The 25167-nt window shown below is 40.9% G+C and overlaps 2 protein-coding genes across 4 annotated transcripts in view; both read left to right on the top strand.

Annotated features, from left to right (window-relative positions):
• dph6 (diphthamine biosynthesis 6) overlaps window positions 1-16251 on the top strand; it is a 60171-nt gene extending 43920 nt beyond the window's left edge. Inside the window, exons 13-15 of the mRNA XM_042389009.1 lie at window positions 3740-3988; window positions 8950-9340; window positions 13323-16251. Coding sequence (XP_042244943.1) covers window positions 3740-3988; window positions 8950-9340; window positions 13323-13441 — 759 coding nt within the window. The 3' untranslated portion in view covers window positions 13442-16251. The remainder of the gene's footprint in view (window positions 1-3739; window positions 3989-8949; window positions 9341-13322) is intronic.
• A 3231-nt stretch (window positions 16252-19482) lies between these two features.
• LOC121881523 (zinc finger protein 850-like) lies at window positions 19483-25160 on the top strand. Of its 3 annotated transcripts, XM_042389361.1 has the most exons (3): window positions 19483-19610; window positions 19940-23766; window positions 23821-25160. In XM_042389361.1, the coding sequence occupies exons 2-3, from the start codon at window positions 19991-19993 to the stop codon at window positions 24944-24946; spliced, it is 4902 nt and encodes a 1633-aa protein (XP_042245295.1). In that variant the 5' UTR covers window positions 19483-19610; window positions 19940-19990; the 3' UTR covers window positions 24947-25160. The 3 variants fall into 3 exon arrangements, with proteins under 3 accessions (XP_042245295.1, XP_042245293.1, XP_042245294.1); XM_042389359.1 differs by having other exon boundaries at window positions 19940-25160; XM_042389360.1 differs by having other exon boundaries at window positions 19597-19688; window positions 19940-25160.
• Window positions 25161-25167: the final 7 nt, after the last annotated feature.

The raw sequence follows: 25167 nt of genomic DNA, 5'->3' as shown, positions 1-25167 counted from the left end.
GCCTTGCCTGGAGCTCTGAAGATGCACTCTACCTTTACTCCATGGTGAGGCTGTAAACAATACTCAATGAAAAGATATTACAAATATTAATTTTATTTTGCGTTTAATTGGCCACCCTGTAGCTGTTTCATACTACCACTGCCCCTGTAGCTTGGTTACATGTGTCCTTGTATAAGGGAAAAGTTACACCATATTAATTTAACCTATTTTACACATTTTGTATTATCATTTTCCTGGTTAAATTATGCATGAGGTCTCAATGGGGAGAAATGTGACCATTAGCATATCTGATAGGAGCGGTGGAGCAGTTTTCCACCTCTCTCTGTCCTTGGAACCAGGCAGAAAAACCTGACTGTTCGTCAATACCAGGTCATTTTATCCAGGCCAGCCCAGTTCAACTATACCATTGCAAATCTCTGCTAATGACACTCAGAGACCTCTTCAACAAGATGGGGGCCCAGAGGGCTCCAACACCAATGTGAATATAGTCTAGCACTGTCTGGTCATCTCTGGAAGCTCTTTGACAAAAAACTGCAATTAGAAACACCTCAGACACACCATCCCGAAACGAGACACCGTTAATGCTTGACAGCGGATACAGCCTGGCGCTCCCTGAGTACATTTACATATATGTTACTGTCTGCAGCTCACAGAGATGGAGAGGGAGAATGTCTTTGGGGTTGGTGACCTTTTGACATGTCATGGGCTTTATTAGAAAAGGGACGGTGTTTTAGCCATGAAATAAAGGTCAATAAAGCATGAAGCAAAAATACAGCTTAATTAATACTTAGCATGTGTGTTATGATCACATCCGTTGTTGAGATAAGCTTGTTTGGTTTAGGGACTGTTGAAAAAAAATGTTTCAGTTGAGGTTTGTGTTGAAAAAAGTAGAATTTTACTATTAGAGCAGAGGAATACCTCAATATTACTGCTTATCGTCTCTCCATCTCCAAAAAACATTTTACTAATTGACTAAGTGGGGTAAAGAGTTTAACTAATATTTTACTTAATTTTGCAAAGGTCATCAAATATTGATAATGAGATACTACTTTGGTAATCATCATGATATTAATTTTGTCCAAATTGCCCATAAATAGGTATTGTATGCCTTCAGTGACACACTGATATAGTATATAATGATGATTATTAATTTTCACCTCACCATGCAGATACTAAAAACTACAATGTCTGGAAATATTTTAAATTATAGCAGCAAATATCATATATTATTAAGAAGCAGTTGAACAGAAATAAACCAACATCAGCATGTAGTATTGATTCACTGTGCACACTGTAATACAGCACATCCTCTCTTTCCTCTGTGGGCCATTTAGACTGCTAAGGCTAGCATTTGAAAAAATACTTATCTTGTTATAGAAAGTTTAATGTCATATGCAATTGTTTGACCCTTATGAATATTAAAGGATCCCATCTCTGGGCTATTAAAAATGCATGTGGCATTGTGGTTGTTGATCACGTTTAGAACGCCCATGCAAATTGGACTGTCTTCCCTGTCAAGGCCTAAGATGAATAATGTAGTTGTGTTGTATATTCAGGGACACACCACTGACAGTCAATTAACAAGTTTGATTGGTGTGTGAACTCATTCTTTTGAACTGTTAATTTTATGTAAATAGTATTCGCTCTCCCTTCTCCTCTGTCTCTCCCCCAACCAGGTTCACCACAGAAAGATGTGCCCCCACCACCACAAAACCCCCAAATCCCCAATTCCACCTCCCACTAAGAGTAACCAGAGCAGGATCCTTAATAATTGATCATCACACACCTGCTTGGTAGAAGCTATGGGAGTCTGCCTTTAACAGTCAAGGGGCCCTGTGCTAGCCCCTTTTGATATTGAAATCGACAAATGGTAGCCGGCCTTTATGAATTCAAAATGGAGTGAAATCTTTTCATGGGGACGAGCTTGTTAAAAGATTCTGGCCACCCGTCCAACCTGATGGAGCCCTTCTTTGTTGGAGTGGATATGATGGCATTTGATGGCTCATAAATGGAATGCCAATGACAATTTGTTGTTGATGTGTGGGAATCTGGCTTTTATGTTAGGCAGACATAGTAATGCAGGCGCTCTGGCAGATTGTGCTTGCAGGTAAATGATCCGGTGATTGATCCAACTGGTTGAAAGCAGCGAGGGCCTTATCTCCTCCCTTTCTTCCCCCTCACTCACTTGCACCCGTCTTCCTCGTCTTCCTTCCATCTCTTGTCTCCTCTGCTGTCCCAGTAATTCGGAGCAGCAGAGATGGAAGCAGAAGATTCATCAAAGTTGACAAGTGAACACAAGAGCTGGAGATCATGGCAAACCCATCTGATTATGGAAATAGCCACAGCCATGTCCGCTCTCTAGCTAAACAGATGTGTGGCTAACATCCTTTTCTGCTAGTATCCCATATAAGACACCTCTAATACACTCCAGGAAAGGGAAAATATTCAGTATTCTATTTTTCCTCCTTTGAACAAGTTGTGTCATGGCCTACCACCATCTGTGTAGGCTTTGGTGAGGCAATCAAACTGAACCAAGTACGAAAAGGAAGGGTTTGTTTGAAATGGGTGAGAGGAGTTTGGTTTAGGAGGTGCTAAATCTTAGGTAATACATCTGGTCCACTTTCACCCGGTAATCTCTGTGAAACACGATACCCCTGGCTGTGTCTTTGCTAATAAGTAAAGGACCTTGTCTCAGGCCGTGTATCAATTGATTCAGGACTTTTTGATCCTCCCCAGAGATCTGCATGAGCTCCAGGGTCCCTGAGTTGGCCAGCAATTATCAGCATGTCACAAGCAGCTATTTGCATTGACTAGGAGCTAGTGTCCAGTACTAATACCATCCAGCCTCAAACACTGCTGAGCTACAGGGTCTCTAAAGACCTGACCTCCTTAATGCCACTCCTCATCCCTACTCGTCTCTCTGCATTAAACAGATAGATTTTCTTCAGATTTCATTATGCAGGAAGCTTCATTGTAACAGAGGTATTTAACAAAGAATTGAGCTTATTATCACACGGTTAATTATGCTTATAAATAACACTGGTGTCACTGAGATACATTGACAGGCTTTTCACAGAACACCTGCTAGTTTTAGAACTGTTAAATGAGAATTGTTGGTGATAAGATGCTGAAAAACGGGAGAGGTGGACCTTGTTAATTAATGCACTGCTACTCAAACATACACTTATAATTAATGTTAATTTGATTATAGCACCTCTGATGAATATTGTACTTTTTTTTTTAACAAAACTCATTTTGGAGTTGGGAGACTTTTTTCTTTCATCTTTTATGGCTAATTAACAACTTAATGTTAAAGTTCATAATTGTCTAATTAAACATTCTTATACTTTTACTTACATGAGTTAATGCAAATCTGAGGGCAGACAGGAGTTTTGTTGTTTGTTCAAATGTAATCAATGTATTATCCAGTCTTGATAATGCACTGCACAAAATTTCTCAACCTCAAGAGTGGCAACTGTGGCAATCATCATCATCATCATCATCATCACAGCAGCAGAACAGTTCTCTGAAATGCTGTAATTGAATGAAAAGCAGTGGGTTAACTTAGTAGAGAGATTTAAGCATTTTGGTCTGTTTGTGTGTGTAACATAAATAAGTTTAAGCATTGGACTAGGGTGGCGACACCTCATTGTAACCCAAGTCCACACCTGTTTTTTAACCATACCAAAACCAACATTGATATTTATGCCGTGTTTTTCTTGTGTCTTCTCTTCTCCAGGTTGATGATTCGGTGTTCTGTGCTGGCCAGATTGCTTTGGTCCCCTGTACCATGCAGTTGGTGAAGGCTGGCACCAGGACGCAGGCTCACTTGTCTTTCAGCTATGTAAAGAAGGTTCTGGAGGCCGTGATCAGCAGCTTGACTCTACCTCATGTTGTCCAGGCCCACTGCTACACCACGAGACACCAACACATCCCCATCATCAGGGCCGTCTGGGAGAGCATGCTCAAGGCTGCAGAGGAAGAGAAGGTCAGTCACTGTGGGGTGAGATTTTTGTTTATGAAACATATGCTACTGGTTAAGGAATAGAGCTGTGTCTGGCTGTTTTATTATAGATGCAGAGGAAATATTGATCATACTCATAATACAATATTACACCCACATAGGATGAACACATGTTTAATGGATTAAAAGACAGTGGAATCCATGCGTCAATGAATAAGTAAAAGAAGAGAAACTTGATATGATATGCAAGTTTTTCAGAGGCCTTTCAGTATTGTGTTTTATAGTTGTGAAATAAGGGAAAGTTCCTCACCCCTCTCTGCCCCCCTGAGACCCAAGCCGCTGCGACTGATATTTACCAGTGAGTGCGCTCATGAAAAGTTGATGATGTGGGAAACGCTGGTGTCTTTGATAATGTGGAGCTTGGCACAGAAGCAGATGTCTTCCTCAGAGCCTCCCTAATCCTTTGCCCCCACACACCATTTTGGAGCTCCGTTCAACTCTCAGAGCAGCTTATCCCCCTCTCCACCCCTCTTTCCTGCCACCTCCCTCCATCCTTCCCTCCATTCCACCCACCCCGGCTTACAACCCTTGCTCCTAACGTCTAATAGGGGCACCAGTCTCCCCTGGCAGCCCTTCTCCTCCCACAGTAATCTTTCTAGCCATGGGAATAGGGCCTAAGGGACAGAGGCAGCAGAGCAGCCCACCTCCAACATGTGGATCTGTGCAGTGGTGAACAATGTTAAAGACTGGAGAGAGGATGTCAGCTTTGTGTCAGTTCCTTAAATGTCTAGCAAAATATAAAATCCAAGATGTGTTTCTTGCCAGTAATAGTATCCTCAAATACCACGTTTCAGCATATCTCAATCAAGAGCAAGAGGTGTGTATTTGTTAATTTATTTGACACATTTCACGTTATCATAACTTACAGTGAAATAGAAATCCGAAAAGAATCAATTTAGCATGCAGATTGGGTCGTTCAGATAACAGAGCTAACTCTGAGCAAAGCTTTGGGAGGTGACAAGACTTGGTTCATGTCAGAGGCCACTGAGGATGGACAACACCTCCATCTGTTGTGCGTCAATTTGGTGTGTCAGAACAATCAAAAATATTCATTTGGCTGACCCAGGATTGTCACCAGGAGACCATGTTTTATTTTCAAGTGATTGCCAAGTTAAGTACCTCTAATTGACAGCTCAGGGTGTGTTGGCTGTAAACAGATGAGAATAGAGCTGGCTTAGGTGGTGGGTTCCTAACCTGACCTCTTTGTCTGTGAGGCAGATCTTTTTAGTGTGACTTCCCAGCTTGGCCCTCACACTTTCACCCTCTCTTCTACTTCAAGTACAGATGTATAAAGTGCAGCTGAAGGAAGATAAGGAGAAGGCTCTGGTTGGGGGGGCTACTGTTTCATCCTAAACTAGGTGAAATGCTCTCTCCCTTGGGTGGGGATTATACAAAGCACCGGTGCTCATTTGAACTGACTGTAATTGGAATCTTTAACTCAGGTCAAACACCGATAACACAACTCCCACAGAGAGCAGAAATAACTTTTTTTTCTACCAGTTGGCACTTGCAAAAAGAGTCTTGCTTCAGTTATAGGCAGCTTTCTCAGGTGATGTCTTCCCACATACAGGCAATTCAAATAGTGGTGACCTTATAAGTAAGCAGTTTGGTAATCTTAAATTTATACAGCCCCTTTTTGAAATAGAAGTTAGAAGGTGTCTCCCAGAAAGGAGGAAATGTTATTAAATATGCCTTGTTACCGACTTAAATACATAAAATGCATTTTATTTAGACTCGAGGAGATTTAAGCAATATTTGCCATTTACACATAATCAGATTTTTCCGCTTTTTCCAAGAATGCTGACATCTGTTCCTTATAATGCATCTTAGTGAGATTTAAAAATTATCAGCACAACATGTAATATGTGTTTTTTTTTTCATGGATTGCTTTTATTTACAAAAATATAAATGGTATACTTTTCGGTGTATTTCCAGACACAATACCTGTGAAGTGCATTTTTTACGATGGAAAACACCAGTGCCTAGAACGTCTGTGAAGCCACAGGGCCATGTTGTTGTTGTGCGTTGATAATTTCTCTAATCAGGTGGATGAAGAAGCTTGCAGGGTTAATTGGGAGCATACTGGAGTCGCTACAAGTGTGAAATTGTATTTACGGTGCATTAAACCACAAAGAGCCTGTTTGTCTGTGTGCATGCAAGTGTGTGTGCAGACGGTTTGATGAATAGTGAGATGCTGATGTGATAAGTCAATACATGTTAAACAGACGTCCCTTTCTCTAGCAATAACAGGTCTTGAAAACATGTCAAAACGTAAAAAAAAATAATTAAGCAGGTTTAAGGTTGAAAATAGTTTTTTTTTTTACATGCACTTTTCATGCACGTCAGGTTATTTTAGAAATGTAGAAAATATTTAAAAAGAGATGATTAGTTTTAAATGGCAATAAACAGAATTTAATAGTAATGAATTTGCAATGTGGAGGGTTTCCTCCCTGTTTACCACAGTAAGCCCTTTTTACAAAACTTCTCTCCTGCTTGCTTGCCTGCTTTTTTAACTGGCATGCATTGGCTTCTGCCATAGTTTTGTAATGGCCTCATGCCCTTAAACTTTTCCTCACCCCACTGACATGGCCTTGTGTGTTTCATTTACACAAACAGTCTGATGAGATGGAAAGTGGATTTTTAAGAAAAGTGAGCGAATGAAGGGGTAAATGGGAAGGGATATTATAGCAGACTGACAGCACTACAGTAAGTGCTGAGACATAGAGCCACATGCTGAAGGCGTCCCGCTGGGCAGGAAATGTAGGGGAACTGGCTAAGCAGTGCAGTCCCATCAGCTCCCCGCTGTTCCCCGCCTTTACACCACTTCCTTATTACCGTGTTTACCGTTCGGCTTTCACGCCTCTCGGCCCTCCAACCCGCCACACACTCCAGGCGCATGGACGTGAGTTAGAGGGAGGAAAGTGGGGAGAAAGAAAACAAACATAAGGAGAGGCAGGTCACACCCCATCAGTGTGGAGAGCTGAGCGCAGCAGATCCAGACTTCATGGGTTTACCTGCTGCCTATGGAGTGAGAGAGCACTGGGGGAATGGCTGCATGCCCTGGAACTGAAGTGGGATGAAGTAATGAGATGGATTGTGTTAAGTGGCTGGTGTAGAGCGGAAAAGAGCCCTCACTCTGCCTCCCGCCTGCGCTCCCAACTTGCCACTCCAGCACTCAGCTCCACCATATATCAAAGTTTGTATTTTATTGGATTAATTTAATAAATGATCTCTGGTCAGGTTGGGATGTCAGCCAGTGTTCCCACTCTCGCTCCTCTAGTGGGGAAGCACACTGTAATGGAAGTCTGACTAGAGTCACGTCTGAGACATATACACACATACGACATGTGGACATATACACACACATAGTAATGCACCTTTTGCACATTTAGTTCCACAAAACTGCTGAACAAACTTCCCACCCAATGTAACATTTTGGTGGATACATTAATAAAGAAACAAAGGGACTGATGTAACCTTGTCCGACAGCTCTGACAAAAAGTCAGCAACTGTGCCGTGACAATAAAGTCCTGCCAGCGGCTGGAGCACAGCACTGAAGTCCCCTGATCTCCTCGTGGATGGTCGGTTGGGTATAGTAACTCAGCGTTCAAGGCCTGCAGGGTGGCCTTTAAGCCTGGCTGAGCAAGACCCCCTGTCCTGTCACTTCTCTCCTCAGTCCCCACTCTCTGTTCCATGTTCAATCACTATTGACAAGCAGGAGCAGTTCCCTCTAGGAGAATACCTAGCCTGTGCCAGAAGTGCTAATATAACATTTATCAAAGCATAGGACAAGTATGTGTGCTGTCACTTTGTCTGACATGCTAAGAGGTCCGTGCTGACACGGCTATTGTTCCCTGCTCTTATGATTGTTGTTTGTTGATAACTGCAAACTGGGCTCTCTACAAAAGTAAAGAAATATTAACCTAACCCCTGCACACATACTCATTCAGGACAGTAGATCTTTTGATTTTTTTTTTCATTCTCCAAGGCAAGAGGTCAGCTGTTGATACACAATTAAGTGTTTGCGAAAGTTTAATCTGAAGGTAAGTGCTGCTTCAGTGAATCTGGCGGATTGGGTCATGACGTCTTCGTCTGTTGAAGGGACAAAGAGGCCGTCGTCTGCTCTTGTCAATGATTTCTCTCTTCTTTTTTTTTTTTTTGCGAGTGAATATCAAAATAAAATGTAAGTAACCTGTTATTATTCTGCACTTACGAAGTGGGGTGTAAGTGGATGAAAATTGATCCAGCAAATTGAAAAGGGGGTTAAGTGTTTTTGCCCTATCGACTCTGACTGAAATGACGGTTATATAAAACACTCATTTCTCTCCCATTAGCAGATGAAGCCACAGCCAAGTATTATTAGAGGGCCACATTGTAGCACTGCTCCAAGACATTTTGTTACTGCTAATGGCCCTCGGTCTAGCGGAGAAAAAAAAAACAAAGAAATTTTGGCTCTGTGGATAAAATTGAGGCAGTTTTCCCACTAAATGTGTTTGTTGAAACCGCCATAGCATGTTGTGAATGATCTTCTTAGAAAGGTGAGAAGTCATCTTGGATAGGACCTGTCATGTTAGCGATGTAGCTTACAGTGAGTGCTTTTGTGCATTTTATTTAGGGTGGCTACAAGCACTATGGATTCTGTCTCAATTGTTTGTACACTATCATTACCAAGGGTCACCTCACAATCTCACGTTAATTGATAGCCTGTCAGTCTGTCAAGTAAAAAGCCTTTTCTTAGTGCTGTGTGGTAGAATTTTTATGATGTACTTTACAATAATATTTAATGTTGATGGCGTAGTGTTTGTGGTCAGAAAGCACAGCATGTATCTCAGCAGGAGGGCCATACATTTGATTGTAGTGTGTGGCGCAACACAGTGTATTATTTGCCAACCAGTTCATTTGAATACCATCTGTCTGCATTTCAGGACATGTTTTTGGAGCCTGAGATCAAACCTCCTCCATTACTGGTCGTTGTGGTACCTGCCTTACCCAGGGATGCTGCCGTTGAGCTCCATGTAACAGCTATCCAGGATGACCCCAGCCAAAGGACCTCCTGTTACATGACTACAAAGGTGGCGTGTGGATCCATAGAGTGCCACACCGTAATATCTGCTGACAGCTCTAGTGCTTCGCTCTCCCTTTGCCTGACTGTGCCCGGCCCTGCCTGCGAGGTCACCGATGATGCAAAGGATATTACAGAAGCAATTGGCACTACATTAAAAAAAGCCATGAAGAAGATGGATGCTGAGCTTGTGCCACTGTGTGCCAGGGTGTTCTACAAGTGCGACCATTCACTGACACAGCACATCGTTAAAGGTATGTCACAGTATCTCAGTTAAGACACTACACAAGGATTTGAATTTTAATATTTATACTCATTAAGAGGATTTATCCTAAATAACTTATTCTGTCGAAGGCAACACTTCTGAGATACACTGCTCTTGCAAGTTAAGCTCAACATCTCTACTTAATGGAAACAAAGTGACAGCCTGTCTCTCTCTGCACTGTCTTTTCAAAGAGAGTGTGAGCTGACATTAGTTAAATAATCTCCATAAAGTATTCTAGGAAGCAGTCTCTCCAGAGGATCTCCACTTCTTCCTGTGTTTAATTATTGTAAGTCATTTGTTGTGTCTGCACTGTGTACAGTAACCCAAGCAGCTGGCACAGTCTTTTGTCATCATTACACTTTTATATGCCACCATCTCCTGCTCCCAGGATTGTAGGTTCTCATCAAGGCAAATGTAGAACGGTATTTGTTTTATCCTGAGAGATGTTCTCTCACAGGGAAAAGGGCGAGGAGCACATCGATCACACAGGCTCAGTTGTCAAGTCGTCACTGCAGCAGTCAATTAACATTTTTGAATCTTTGCCAAACCAGCCATCTTACTGTCATTTTTAGCTTTGACATAACTCATCTTTTTGAGAACGAGAAATTACGGTTACCAGTGATGAATGGGAAAATGGTTGATCTGTTTAGAAAATGTGTTGATATACATGACAGACAAATGGCGCTGTTTGTTTTGTTACCTAATGATGTAATTGTTATTCAACATTGTTGCGTGATATATGATGCATGTAATTTATTTCTTTCATTATCCACAATAGTGGAGAAAGAGGATTTAGCAATCAGGAGGAATCTCCTTACAAAAGGCTCAAATGTAAATTTTATATTTAACGTAATAATCGAGGAGAATTAATAATGGATAGAATAGATATTTAGTACTGTAGATATGTCAAATAATTGCTAAATATATTTTTGGTGCAATGGAAAAAATTGCATTAAAAAAAACCCTGTTTTTTCTTTTTTTTATTTTATAGAAACCATTAAGTGTGTTACTGGGTCATTGGTTAACTGGAGCAAAATCAACCTAGATCTTCACCCTTGAAATGTGTGTTTCTTTGATTATGGACTGTACAGACTGCTTCCCTTAAACCATTTACTGACTCATCATTGAGTTGGAATCTGTTACCTTACCATGCACGCACAACCGAGCCCTGGAAGCTGACCCGTGGGCGTCTTTATGGGTCACAGCCTATGCTCATTGGGTGATGAATCCAAAAAGTCAAAGGAGGAAAAGTAACACCTCTGGCGCTAGCAGTCACAGCCTCACAACTGCTGCTGTCAGCGAACAGACAGACAACAACGCTGGAGCAAAATGTGACTGCACACCCCCTCCTTTGGTTACTTGCGTTGGGATTCACAGCTGATAGACATGACATATGCTCCAAATGAAACCTTTAAACATCTTGTCTCAACTCGTTACTTACGATAGAGAGCTTCTCTAGAAGATAGGCCCCCGCAACTCCCTCAACTTTTAGCAAAGGACATAAATAGGGTCATGTGACATTTTGATAGAAAAAAATGATGGTAAGTTAAGTCCATTATTTTACACTTTATGCATAAAAATGAAACAGGTTTGGATTTCTTTGCTTCCAAATACTCAAGACTTAAACAAACATAGACATAAGGTTGCTTCCAACACTTAGAGAAAGATAAGGAAGTCTTCCCTTTCTCTGTGGCGCCACTGAACACACCCAGCCCCTCAGCCTCTTTGTGCATTTTCCTTGGACTAAATGAACAATTTTCATGAGCCAACACTTGCTAATTACCACCTCGTTTACCGGTTAATTTGACCAGTTTGGAAGTCAGTGTAGCACAACTAAAAACCACTGGCTCTGGGCCTTGGCCACTGCTTAAAAGCCCCAAAAGCCCAGCAGGCATCAGCCATTCCTTGCAGGAACCCCCCCTCCTTTCTCTCCTTTTCACCACAGCCTTCACTGACACCCCACCTTCTATTCACTTAGGCTTACAATATTTAGATATTAATCAGTTCAAACAAAAATGGTGGATGTTTAGCATAAAAGGGTGGTGTGGGCATTAGTAATGGTTTGGTTTTGAAAACACAGAGATTTAACAGCAGCCTTTTCAGCTCCCTGTGTGTTCGCCGTGAAGCAGAATAATGGCTGGTCCTCTCGGGTAGATGGTTTAGTTCCATCCCATTGCTAATGTGATGGCTTTTTGAATCTTACTGCCCCTGTCCACTGGGCCTCTCAATGAGGCTCCCCGTGTAGCCCAAAGGGGGGGCTGAGAGACCAGGGGAAGAGATTGGGTGTGTGATGAGAAGTGTTCATAGGGTTTTGTGTGATTTTACAGAAGCATTTATACAGAACGTTGCAAAGAAGCCTGTGCCTTTACCACTTTTCACTCACAAAGATAAAAATCTCACAATTGCATGGTCATTCAAGTCACCTTTACCCCCCTCTTGTTTTGTTTTTATGCATAAGCTGGCAGGCACGTGCGTGTGTGTGTGCATGGACACTGAAAGAGACTCTCAAAGAGAGAGCGCAATTATTTCCTATCTGTTAGTACAAAGATTAAAACACCCTGACATAAAACAGGCTTAGTGTGCAAGGTGTGATGAAGGGTGTGTTTCTTCTCTTAATAAAACCATCCACTGTCTGTGATCTGCCTAGCTCATTCAGTTGTCAGCCAGCCATCTCCAGAGGATCCTGCTTCCCAGGGTGCACCACATGCTCTGATAACACATACGTATTTAGGCTTTTAATGCCCTCCAAAAAAAAAGGCCTGTGTTCAGTGGGGGCATTTTAAGCTGTAGCGCGTATTAGTTAATTAGCGTGTGTGGGCTCTTTGTAAGGATGTTTGGCATGCTGTGTGTGCTTCAAATGAAAGAGAATGAGGCTTATTAAATAGTGCAGAACTGCTCTTGTAACCTCTATGTTCGAAATTCACTCTCGACAAGTTCACATAGATGTCAGAGAGTAGTAAAGCAGTACTTGTAGATGTTATTAAAATGGCCATTAGTTTGTGTTTGTCCACTGAGACCAAGATAAGTGGTCAATAATTACATTTTGACATACATTATACTAGACAGATGCCATTGTGAATATAAAGAGAGAGATTTTTAAAAGTGATTTGCAATTGTGGCACAGCACACTTTTCCAGATGCTTAACTCCACTATGACCATGTTTCAGCCACACAGGGGCCACACCCGATCCCATTCAGCATGCTGGTAAATCAGAAGAAATAAGCCAGGACAGCCTGCCATGAGACAGGAACACTTGTGACCAATTAGTGCACAGAGCATAAGAGTGAAGGGGGCAACATCCCAGCGGGCTGCCGCTAAATAGACAGGCTGTCATCAAGACCAGGCTCTGAGACATTCAATGAATTCTCACATGTCCACTGTCCGTCTGTAGTCCGACCACACACACATACACACACACACACGCACGCACACACACACTAACAACATCTCTCAGCTCTGGTAAAGCTGAGCAGCAGTCCCAACACAGCTTCTTAACATCCCAACACAACAGGAGCAGAGGATCCATTCCACTAGATCCCCCCCAACAAGCTGCTCAATTGTCCAAAAGGGCATGGCAGGATCACACCCCCTCCCTCTGTGTGTGTGTGTGTGTGTGTGTGTGTGTGTGTGTGTGTGTGTGTGTGTGTGTGTTTGCTTGTATATGGCTCTGTGTGCAAGTTTTGGGAGGGGTAGCTTAGAGTTCAGTCCTTGCTAACCATATGTCTGCACTGCAGGGAGTTAAATGGGGGGGCTACAATCTGCCAAGGATTTAAGAATGTCAATAATTTGTAAATAGGCCCATGTTCCCTCGTCAAAGAGTTAAGTGCAGCCTCCTTCCTGGGATGGCCCCTGTGGGAGGGCTGCATGTGAACCTAATGTCCAACTTCAGGCAAAGTTCTCATGAAACTAACGCCACCATCTTCTTTTTTTCCCCTCACCCCTCTTCTCCCTCTCTACCTTTACCTGCCAGGACTTGAAGTATGTTTGAAAAGCTCTCTAGAGGAGTCCAGTCCATCCGTGGCCCTGGTTCCAGTCCTGAACTTGCCTGACTCCCAGATCCTCCACCTGTCCTGCTGGCTCAGTTTATAGAAACACAGCCAGAATCAACAACCGGACTCCAGTCATTCACGGCACTGGAATTCGGTGGGGCTTTTCTGGAGGCGCGGCTCCGACAACCCAACACCTAATGACTTACAACAAAACCGAATAGCTGCTCATTAATGTTGACTGTTTATCACTGTTGATGGATGAAATGCAAAGCTCTGTGTGTGTCCATGTTGATTTGATGATGTGCGATTCGGAGGATGTGTTTATTCCACTTCATACCTCAGAACTTAGGCCGATAATCCACTACAGTTGTATACTGATGCAGCTGTTACTCTGCCTCAGAGACAAGTCGTATGGAACTTCTATAACGTAAAACTGCATACCAGAAGACTGGAGACCATAGTCTACAAAAGGAGACACCAGCAGTGTCCCATTCCATGAAGCGATAAACTGTAACCCCTGATATCCCACTGTTTCTGGTGGAATTTCTCTTAGCACGCTAGCTAACACCCCTCATAAAGGCCTAGCTCCAGCGCTGACACCATCTGTTCAGTTGTAAAGCCATAGATTTACTGTGTGACTGGTTTGTGGCTGTTTTTAATGTGTGTGGATGAGGTGACTATGTCTCCCTCTTATGCTCCACGGGATTCAAGGTGTGTTATTATTGTGTAATAGGCAATCAGCACCAAGCACCTGAAAAGATTAAGCCTCTTTATGTTTTCTATTGATTCTAAGGCAGCCTGGTTAATAGGAGAGGGACGCTACCACACACAGCTGCAGGGTAGGAATGTAAGTGTGTGTGCGTGTTTGTGTGTGTGTGTGCTGGGGGTGTCAATGGACACAGTGTGATGATGTGGGAAGAAAATAACACTATTAACCATTGCTCCTGGAACATTTCTTTTCTCAAAGATCATGAACCGTATTGATGATCTGAGTTGGAATGCATCTTCACTCCAGCTATTCTCGTCATCACGCCTCCGATGGCGGGAGAGTGGAGTGGGCTATTGATCTTCACCCACTGCAGTGTTGTTTTGATTGTTGTTATCAAAAATTGAACAATAGAGGCAGCCAGTAGAGCCTGAAGATTTTTATTGAGAGTTGAAAAAACACAAACAAGCCATTATTTATGAGAGCGAGCAAGCCAATGCCCCATAAATATACACTGTGTGTTAATTTTCACCTGTTTGGCTTTAAAGGGTCCTACCAAGAGGAGATTTAGAATTTCTGAATGATTCAGGCATGATTGTTTTTTAATTAGGTACTTTTTATTATGTACAGAAACACCTCAGTCAAGTGAGCATCCATAAATTTCAGCTAAAATATTTGATCATATTTCAGTGTTTTCAATAAATGTAGCCATTTTGAAACAATACTTTCAGTAAAGGACATTCCTCTAAGAATGTTTTCTTGGTCATTTTTCTTGGTTTCTTAAATTTTTTAATGTGTTTACCAGTCTAAATGTGAAGCTGAGCAAGATTTTTGCTGAACAAACTTGCATGTTCAGAAGTCTTACTTGATAATGATTTGAAAATGTTTGGGGTTTTTTTTTCAAATTGAGCAATTAAGATTAAGAAACAACTCACAGCAGCCTATAGAAATTGTGTTTCAATTATATATAGGCACTAAAAAGCAGTCACCTTGCGAGGCAGCTGGATTCGCAAGATCGCGCGAAAATCCATCTTGTCAGGCTTCAAGTTATGCACTTGTGTCCCAACTACCGGTGGTTCGGAACAATCAGCGTCACGATCCAGCTGCCTAGCAAGGTAGGACAGTGATAGACAGATGGTTCATCCAATCACTTGCCAAGTATCTTTATTTGAAAGTGCCTTCCCTTTTCCAAACAGTTTCCAAGGACGACTTGTGTAACAAACTATCTGACGCGTCATGTTAAAAAAGCAGCAGATCCAATGACATTTAAAACATATGAGAGGCATTATTGCACTAACAAGCTTTCAGTTTAGCTGTCCTTTGGTAGTGACTCCACTTATATAAGTACGATTTATGTAACTTTATTATTAAAAGTCCAAGCCTGCAAAATGTTTCTTTGTTGAGATTTGAATCCATGTGCTTTTGTCCTTGTAACACAACAGTTAAATGACAAGGAATTCATGTGTAACAAAACCTAAAAATACAAGACTCAGCATTTCAGTAAACACAGAGGAGCTCAGCCACTAAAATTTACTGCATGGTGACCACTTGTCGATCACCGCAGTAAACATTACATCCTGTCTTTCAGCAGGCGTGTTTTCATACAGACACAGGCAAAGCCACAATTATATCATCACATCCTCGTCATAGCCAGTGAGATGTCCTATGGCAGACACATTTCTTTGTGCCCTTACCGCTATTTTTCCTCACAAAATGAATTAAGACAGGGTGACATTTAGTTTTTTTCATGTGTTTTGTCAAATGTACATTTTCTACCCTGCTGACCTGCAACCACTCTGCAAACAAACTGGCTGTTGTAGCCAACATTGTCCTTAGTGTGCCGTGTACCAGCCTGCGGCCCTTGTCATTGTGGCCTTGCACATGGACTTTAACTGTGTGTTTCTTCCTCCAGGCTAACCAGGCCAATGTGTATGACTCTCTTTCCCCATAGCAGTGGGCTACAGTAGGGGAGCCCAGTTCAGCAGCAGCCTCACTGCACGAGACGCCTCCTGACATTGTGGTCTGTTTGCCTCAGTGACTGTGGTTTTGTTTGTTTTCATGTTTGGATCCTTTTTGTTTCATAATATATAGTTTTGTTCCCCTGACGCATTGTGAAAGCCTGTCTTTATGGTCTCAGCACTGACTTAATGAAACGTTCTATCTACTGAACTGGGAGGCAATCACAGATCACACAATCACGATCGCAGCCATTGAGTGGTGTGTGCTTCCCTCTTGTGGCCAACATAAACAGTGCGATTTAAAACCAACTATTTCCACCCATATCCTCAGTCACACAATTTACACTTACTTTACTTTATAGGTGCATCATTTTCAGTCATCAGACAAAAAAAAATATTGAATTTATTTTTTAACATTTTTGAATATAGAATTTCTACCACTTTTATTTTTTCCAATATTTTGAATTAATTTTTGTGCAGAAAACAGTTTTCACAACAGTTCCAACAATTCAGCTTTATTTCTACTTTACATTAACAGTAGTCTGTTCTTAAATTTCTGAAATTTTGGGAAAAGGGCTTCTTAAACAAGATTTGATACTTTGCCAAGCACAATTTTTTTTCTGTGTGTAATGCAGTCAACATTGCTGTCATGAAAAAGCAAGCAGAATTTATATCAATTCTTAGTGCTTCAGCTCAGTCACATTTTCAGATGAGGCTAAAACATTTTCATTTCTCCTAGCAGGAGAACAACAGGTCTAACTAATAACATTAACAATGGCTCCACTCCATTTAGGTGTGCCATTGTACCAGAGCCCTGGTACTGACACACCTTAATGGAATGCAGCTGTTAACAAAGTTAGAAAATAGGGCTACAACTATTGGTTATTAGTTGGTTATGATTTTTGGTCATAATAATCTTTCAATATTTGACAATGTATTAACTAACTGTTTATAAAATGATGAAATTAAGAAAAATGCCAATCATTTTATCCTAGATCCCAAGGTAACATCTTCAAATTGCTTTTATAATTTGTTTTATCCAACCAACCAAAGATATTCCATTTACAATCTTCACTTTTGAGAAGCTGGAACCAGCAAATGTTTGCCATTTCCCTTGTCAAACAACTAAATCATCAAAAATGTTGGTGATCAATTTTTGTTTGTTGACTAATCAATTTCACTTCTACTTGAATATATTCAAATTATTCACAGCATGAAAGGCTTGTTGACTGCACAGTAGGCGATCCTTGAAAGAACAATGGGGCCAAAGAAGAACATCCAGCCACACAGATCAGTACTTCCTGTTTGATTCCATCAACTAGCTGTAGGAATATCAAATATCCAGAAAAGATCAACAAAGACTGAAACCACTAAAACCATAGAAAAAGAAATACATCTAACAGGGTTTGAAAACATGTGGTTACTCTGCCTCGGTAGCCTAAACTAGGTTCACAGACCGAACGCCAGACCAAAAACATAAATCAAGACACAACACAAACTAGTATCATATTCTCATCTTACTGTTCCCCCTGTAACCATACACAAAACATAACATTTTGGTATTTTGCGAACCTGAGGCAACGTTTCAGATGTAAAGATATGTACACTTGGAAAAACAAAACAACACAAACACACGCATAGAAGAGCAAACACATCAGCTAAGGACTAGAAGTGTATACATTTACAGAATAAGAAATCCAGAATTGAATATCAGAGAGACAAGATGGTTTAAATGAAGAGTGAACAACCATACATTTCAATCTAGAGAAACCTTCAATGAACAGGGACAATGTTGCCAATGTTGCTATAATATCACTGCCTTTCTTCATCACACCCAATGTTTCAGCTTGAGTAATTGTACATTCAGAAGGTACCTTACTTTTGGAGACTTCTGAACAGGTACAGGTGTATGTTGTATGTAAAAGCATGATATTTTTACACTATATAGTCTGTATATTTTGTGTAGAACAGTGGTGTGATGATGTAGAATATTATCTGTAAAGTCTCGTGATTAAATTGCTCTATAATCAATACTACTTTATGTGACTATAGCCATACCGTGACTGTGAGACAGGTCCAGTTGTGTTAATGTTTAAGACTGTAGTTTGCCAAGTTGTAATGTCATATTCCACTGTATTGTTTTGTGTGGTATTTTGGATGTTGTGGAGTCCAAAGTAACAGCATTAGGCATTACAATACACCACAGTGTTTAAAGTGTTTTGGCCACAGTAAAATATTCACATCCAGCTCTTGCTGCATGTCTACAGCATTGGATTGTTTTTGTGTATATCTCATGTGCAGAGCATGATTGCAATGGAGTCACTGATTTCTGTGTTGGGCAGGCAGTGGTACAAGATGTGAGATACCTTTTGATGATTATGAGAACAATTTATGACAATACAGACAGGTGACAAGTTAAAGGAAAAACCGGTACAGGCCTGAATGCTTGACCCCTACAGAGAGGGAATTCGGTGGCTCTGTCATGCTGTGGAGGGCATTTTGCTGGCATGGTTTGGGTCCACTTGTCCCCTTAGAGGGAAGGGTCACTTCAAATCAATACAAAGTTGTTCTGAGTCATCACCTTTATCCTATGATCTAAGATTTCTATCCTCATGGGAATGGTCTCTTCCAGGATGACAATGCCCGAATTCGCAGGGCATGAAGGGTCACTGAATGGTTTGATGAGTAGGAAAATGATGTGAATCATATGCAAATTCAATATACAGCCTTCACAGTCACCACATCTCAACCCAGTTGAACACCTATGGGAGATTTTGGACTGACGTGTTAGACAATGCTCTCCACCACCATCAAAACTCCAAATGAGGGAATATCTTTTTGGAGAATGGTGTTACTCAATGTGGCATTGATTCTACAAGTCTCTGGAACTCTTCTGGAGGGATGAACACCATTCTTCAAAAGGATTTTCCACTCCGATCAGGACCACTCCCATCAGGAGAGAAATGTTTCCTTAATAGGATAAAGGTGATGACTCAGAACAACTTTGTGATGATTTGCAATGACTCCTTCCCTCTAGGGGGACAAGTGGACCCAAACCATGCCAGCAAAATGCCCTCCACAGCATAGAGCCACCAAACCCTCACTGTAGGGGTCAAGCATTCAGACCTGTACCAGTTTTTTCTTTAATTTGTCACCTGTCTGTATATATCTGTGTTGCACAATGCTTTGGACCACATTAGACACAAATACAAAAAAAGAACATTCATTTTACTTATTCAACTTTTGTACTGAGTCTGTTTTGACCAAACTAGTTTTGTTCCATGTTCGAAGCAAGAAAGCAAGTTATTAAAATAACTTATGGATTAGAACCGTATAATGTCACATAGCTTTGGCGTCTTCACATTTATATTACGCAGGTCAACAGCCATGAGAGGTCTTTCCACATCCACAGGTTTATGGTGGCTAGGAACGTAAAATCTTTGTTTCCGGCCGAACATTCTGACGGACGTACACGATTGTTACCCAGTGTGATGTCATACATTGTCGCGTCCTTAGCACACGAGCTAAGTCGGCTAGCGTTGATTAATTGGCAATGAGATGGCGCACAAATTGTCAGCTCATAGTGAATACATAAGACTTATATTGTAAGTATTTTTTTTACATATAAGTTAGCGTCGTTAGCTAGTTCTGTGCCAGACCAAGTACCGACGTTTGCTGCCAGTGTAGGTTGTCATTGTCTTCATTTAATTCCTGTGTTATTATTGTATGTTAATGTTAGCTACCATGTTTTGTGTTTTGGAATAGATTATGCTGTTCTATTGCTGTAATTGACTGCAACATTATTATATGGGTTATAAATTATTTAAATGTTATAGCGAGGATAGTTGAATTATTTTGTTTCGTATGGTTGTCAATTGCATTAATTGAAATTTAAAGCTTGTTTCGAATTTTAATGCCATATGTTTTGCCCTAGGTTTAGTCAGAGGATCTCCAACTGGAGTAATCACAGAGAGGTGATCTGAAAATGTATCAGTGCCCCATTTGTCCAAAATCGTTCCCATCGCTGTATAAACTCCAGAGACATCATATCATCCATACTGGCCAGAAGCCCTTCATCTGTAAAATTTGTGGAAAAGCCTTCACAGAGTCAGAACATTTAAAAACACACTCGGAAAAAAATCACTATTCAAGGCTCCTAAGGGACAGTTTTCAGGATGGCATTTCAACTAATAACCAGATGGTCCTACAATTAAACCATGATAAACCAACTGCAGTGATGAACACACATGGCAGTGGTAATTGCACCATAATACCATCAACAGTGTCTTCTTCTGTGGCCTCCCAGCCAGAATGGAAAGGGGAAATTATGACTCACAAATGTTTTCTTCCCTCCGCTGAAAATGGAAATCCACCCAAAAATATGCCACATGTAAATGATGGCTCTGTGATGAGCAGTGACTCAGATGTTATGGATCCAAAACATCAGAAGCAAGTTGATTCTGCAAATGCTGACACATCTGTATGCAACCACCACAGCGGATACACCTGCAAAGTCTGCTTGAAGTCATTTACGTCATCTCTTCAGCTTTGGATTCACTCACCAACTCATAATAAACCAAAACAATCTGAGAGAGGCATGTCTGGGCAGACTTTTTGTAAAAATGCACATTCAAAGATGTCACAAGAACTGAGCTCCAGCAGAAGAAAAATTACTTTTAAACACCAGTGTCCTAAATGCCTCAAAACCTTCTGTTCACCATCCAAATTACAACGACATTTACTTATTCATACAGGGCAGAAACCCTACTCATGTATGATCTGCTGCAAAGCATTTAGACAGAAGGTACACTTGAAATCCCATTTAAGCACTTCAAATAAATGTTCACTTTCTGCAAACAATGCAGGGAAAAAACAGAGTCTTTGTAATGGCAGTCAGACTTCAGATCTGCAGCTTCAGTCGTCACTTCAGCAGCCCACCAGCCACCAGGCTCCTGTGAATTCAGCAGTGGAACTAGAGCTACAATGTAAAATAAGTGTAAATGCTATGCAGGCCCCGAGCAAGACTGAAATCAAGTCAGGTGCAGTTGGAGAACCAGAACAACTGTTAAATACAAGTAGTCAGAGTATGTGCCAGAAGTCAGGTGAACAAGAGCAGCAATACATGACCCATAAAGACTTGAAACCATTCCGATGTATGATCTGCAACAGATCTTTTAGGTTGGAAGTTAATTTAATACGTCATCACAAAATTCACAGGAAACAAAAAGAATTGGCAGCCCCTGCACAGGACATGGAGAATAATGTGAAAAGATCTCATTCTGAGGCAATAAAACATTCATCTGAAACCAATAATGCAGACCCCATTGACTTAAACGTCATTGTTAAACCAGAAACATGGAGTGAAAATCTCAGTGATCTCAATGAATCTCCTCAGGATGCTGAGTTAATTACATCAGCGGAACAGCAGAGTGAAACATGTCAAGCCGCCGGCAAAAAGCAGAGAACAAACACTTCACATCAGTGCCATGCATGTTCAAAATGTTTTCCATCTTCATCAAAACTTCAAAGGCACATAATGACTCATACTGGACAAAGGCCCTTTGGCTGTGAGATGTGTGGAAAGAGATTTCGTCAGAAAACACACTTGAGGGTACATTGTCGCACTCACCTGTGGTCCAGATATCACAAACAGCGATCACTGTATATCAACAGGCCGCCTTCTCGCATAGGTGGGTTTAATACAAGGACTGCAGGAGATATCCCAATCCAGGAAATGTTCACACATAAAAGGGACTTTGAGACACACAATGGCAGTGATTTAATCTCTGCAAAACAGCTGGATCAGACCCCTTCTATGGCAATTGTTCAGACTCATGACAACAGAGAATGGGAGGACAAAGTATTGCTGCATACCTCAAAGAAAAATGAGGTTGTGCACCTGAGTAAGGTTCCTAAGGTTCTTCCCTCTGCTGACAACGGAAATCCACCCAAAAATATGCTACATGTAAATGATGGCTCCTTGATGAGCAGTGAATCAGATGTTATGGACCCAAAATATCAGAGGCAAGTTGATTCTGCAAATGCTGACACATCTGTATGCAAAGCCCAAAACAGATACACCTGCAAAGTCTGCCTGAAGTCATTCACTTCATCTCTTCAGCTTTGGATTCATTCACCAACTCATAACAAACCAAAACAATCTGAGAGAGGCATATCTGGGCAGACTTTTTCTGAAAAGGCACAATTGAAGATGTCACAAGAGCTGAGCTCCAGCAGAAGAAAAATTACTTTAAAACACCAGTGTCCTAAATGTCTCAAAACCTTCTGTTCACCATCCAAATTACAACGACATTTACTTATTCATACAGGGCAGAAACCCTACTCATGTATGATCTGCTGCAAAGCATTTAGACAGAAGGTACACTTGAAATCTCATTTAAGCACTTCAAATAAATGTTCACTTTCTGCAAACAATGCAGGGAAAAAACAGAGTCTTTGTTATGGCAGTCAGACTTCAGATCTGCAGCTTCAGTCGTCACTTCAACAGCCCACCAGCCATCAGGCTCCTATGAATTCAGCAGTGGAACTAGAGCTACAATGTAAAATAAGTGTAAATGCTGTGCAGGCCCCTAGCAAGACTGAAATCAAGTCAGTTGCAGTTGGAGAACCAGAACAACTGTTAAATACAAGTAGTCAGAGTATGTGCCAGAAGTCAGGTGAACAAGAGCAGCAATACATGACCCATAAAGACTTGAAACCATTCCGATGTATGATCTGCAACAGATCTTTTAGGTTGGAAGTTAATTTAATACGTCATCACAGAATTCACAGGAACCAAAAAGAATTGGCAGCCCCTGCACAGGACATGGGGAATAATGTGAAAAGGTCTCATTCTGATGCAATAAAACACTCTTCTGAAGCCATTAACGCAGACCCCATTGACTTAAACATCATTGTTAAACCAGAAACATTTAGTGAAAATCTCAGTGATCTCAATGAATCTCCTCAGGATGCTGAGTTAATTACATCAGCAGAACGACAGAGTGAAACATGTCAAGCCACCAGCAAAAAGCAGAGAACAAACACTTCACATCAGTGCCATGCATGTTCAAAATGTTTTCCATCTTCATCAAAACTTCAAAGGCACATAATGACTCATACTGGACAAAGACCCTTTGGCTGTGAGATGTGTGGAAAGAGATTTCGTCAGAAAACACACTTGAGGGTACATTGTCGCACTCACCTGTGGTCCAGATATCACAAACAGCGATCACTGTATATCAACAGGCCGCCTTCTCGCATAGGTGGGTTTAATACAAGGACTGCAGGAGATATCCCAATCCAGGAAATGTTCACACATAAAAGGGACTTTGAGACACACAATGGCAGTGATTTAATCTCTGCAAAACAGCTGGATCAGACCCCTTCTATGGCAATTGTTCAGACTCATGAAAACAGAGAATGGGAGGACAAAGTATTGCTGCATACCTCAAAGAAAAATGAGGTTGTGCACCCAAGTAAGGTTCCTAAGGTGACTGTGAAAAATACACAGACTGCTAAATCGAAACAAAATACAGACAATGTAAAACACAAGTGCTTCCAGTGTTTCAAATGTTTTCCGAGTGCCTCTAAATTACAAAGGCATGAGATGGTACACACAGGCTTGAAACCATTTCAGTGTCATATGTGTGGGAAAGCATTCAGGCAAGCTTCACATCTGAAAACCCATGAAAGATTTCACTGTAAGAGTAAGCCATCCAAGCCAGTCAATCAACAGTGGAACATCAGAAAATTTAAAGCGAATAGTCAACAGGAGCTTTACCCAAGGATCAGTGTTGGTATTCCACCACAGAAAAAATCTGTGAACATAAATACTGCACATTCAATTGTTGATGGTGCTGTGAGTATTGGAGAAAGTGAGCTGGTCTCCACCAGGCGTGAAATATCCATCACAAAAGTGAACAGAATCATTAAGAAAAGAACTAAAAGTAATGTGATTTGTAAAAAAAGGAAACTTCACATGTGCCGAATATGTTTAAAGAACTTTGCTTCTCCATACAAGCTCTCAAGACACTTGCTCATTCACCCTGGGATAAGGCCATACAAATGCACTTTGTGCAGCAAAACCTTCACACATTGTAATAATTTGAAAGTTCATGAATGTAGATGTAGACATGGTAACAGGACCTCAGATTATTATCAAAGAGAAATGACAAATACTAATCATCTCCAAGATAAATGCATTGAAAACCTCACTGATTATACAGACTTTAATGTAGGTGCAGCAAGAGACCAACCAGAGTCACATTATACCAGTGTTGGTCATTTCACACTTACTGATAGAGAATTTTCTGATTGCATTGAAGCAATAGATTCTGAATGGTTGGCAGTGCCAGAGGTTAGTTTACAAGAGGCAAATAATGAATCAAATGAACAGCTGACAGAAAATTGTAATCAGGCTACAGACCATTATAGTTATTCATTTCCTTCTGAACTTGCCTTTGAAATAAATAAACTGGTCCAAAACGAAAATATGGGAGGTTCACCTTTGTCACATCAGTATGAGGGCAATAATGTAGAAATACCAGGTCAGTTTAGAGAAGCTTTGGCTATGTCAGATAGCAACAATCAGCTCAGTGATGGATGTGTGAGTTCTGTGGCTGCGAATCAAATCCAAGCAGATTTGCCAGATTATTACTGGTGTGAACCAGTAGGGGTGTTTGAAGATGACAATTGCACTGTAAGTTTTAAGAGCAAGAAAGATCTTCAGGAACATAACTGTACAACTAGTGTTCAACCTAAAATGACAGTTTCCACTCAAAAATATTGTTGTGATATTTGCTTCAAGTACTTTGTGTCTCCCTCTAAACTTAAAAGGCATTATCTTATCCACACAGGTCAGAGGCCATTCAGATGTGACATTTGTGGCAAAACTTTCACACAGTCAGCACATGTCAGAACACACCGACTAATTCACTAATTATTGGAATAATATTGTGTAATGTTTGTATATTTTGGTATAAAATCCCTGGTGTTATGATCATGATGTGTAATTAGTATGATGGTATTGTACAATACATAGCACATATATTGTCAACTTCATATCATATATTCAGTATATTTTCCAGATTTTATAAATTTGATCATAAAAAATGTTTCTTGTTTTATTGTATAGTGCATTTTGTTTAATTTGATTGGGCT

This window comes from Thunnus maccoyii, chromosome 16, assembly GCF_910596095.1.
Source record: "Thunnus maccoyii chromosome 16, fThuMac1.1, whole genome shotgun sequence".
Taxonomy (NCBI): Eukaryota; Metazoa; Chordata; class Actinopteri; order Scombriformes; family Scombridae; genus Thunnus; species Thunnus maccoyii.
Note: the sequence above shows the minus strand (reverse complement) of the source record. Positions and strands in the feature narration are given on the sequence as shown.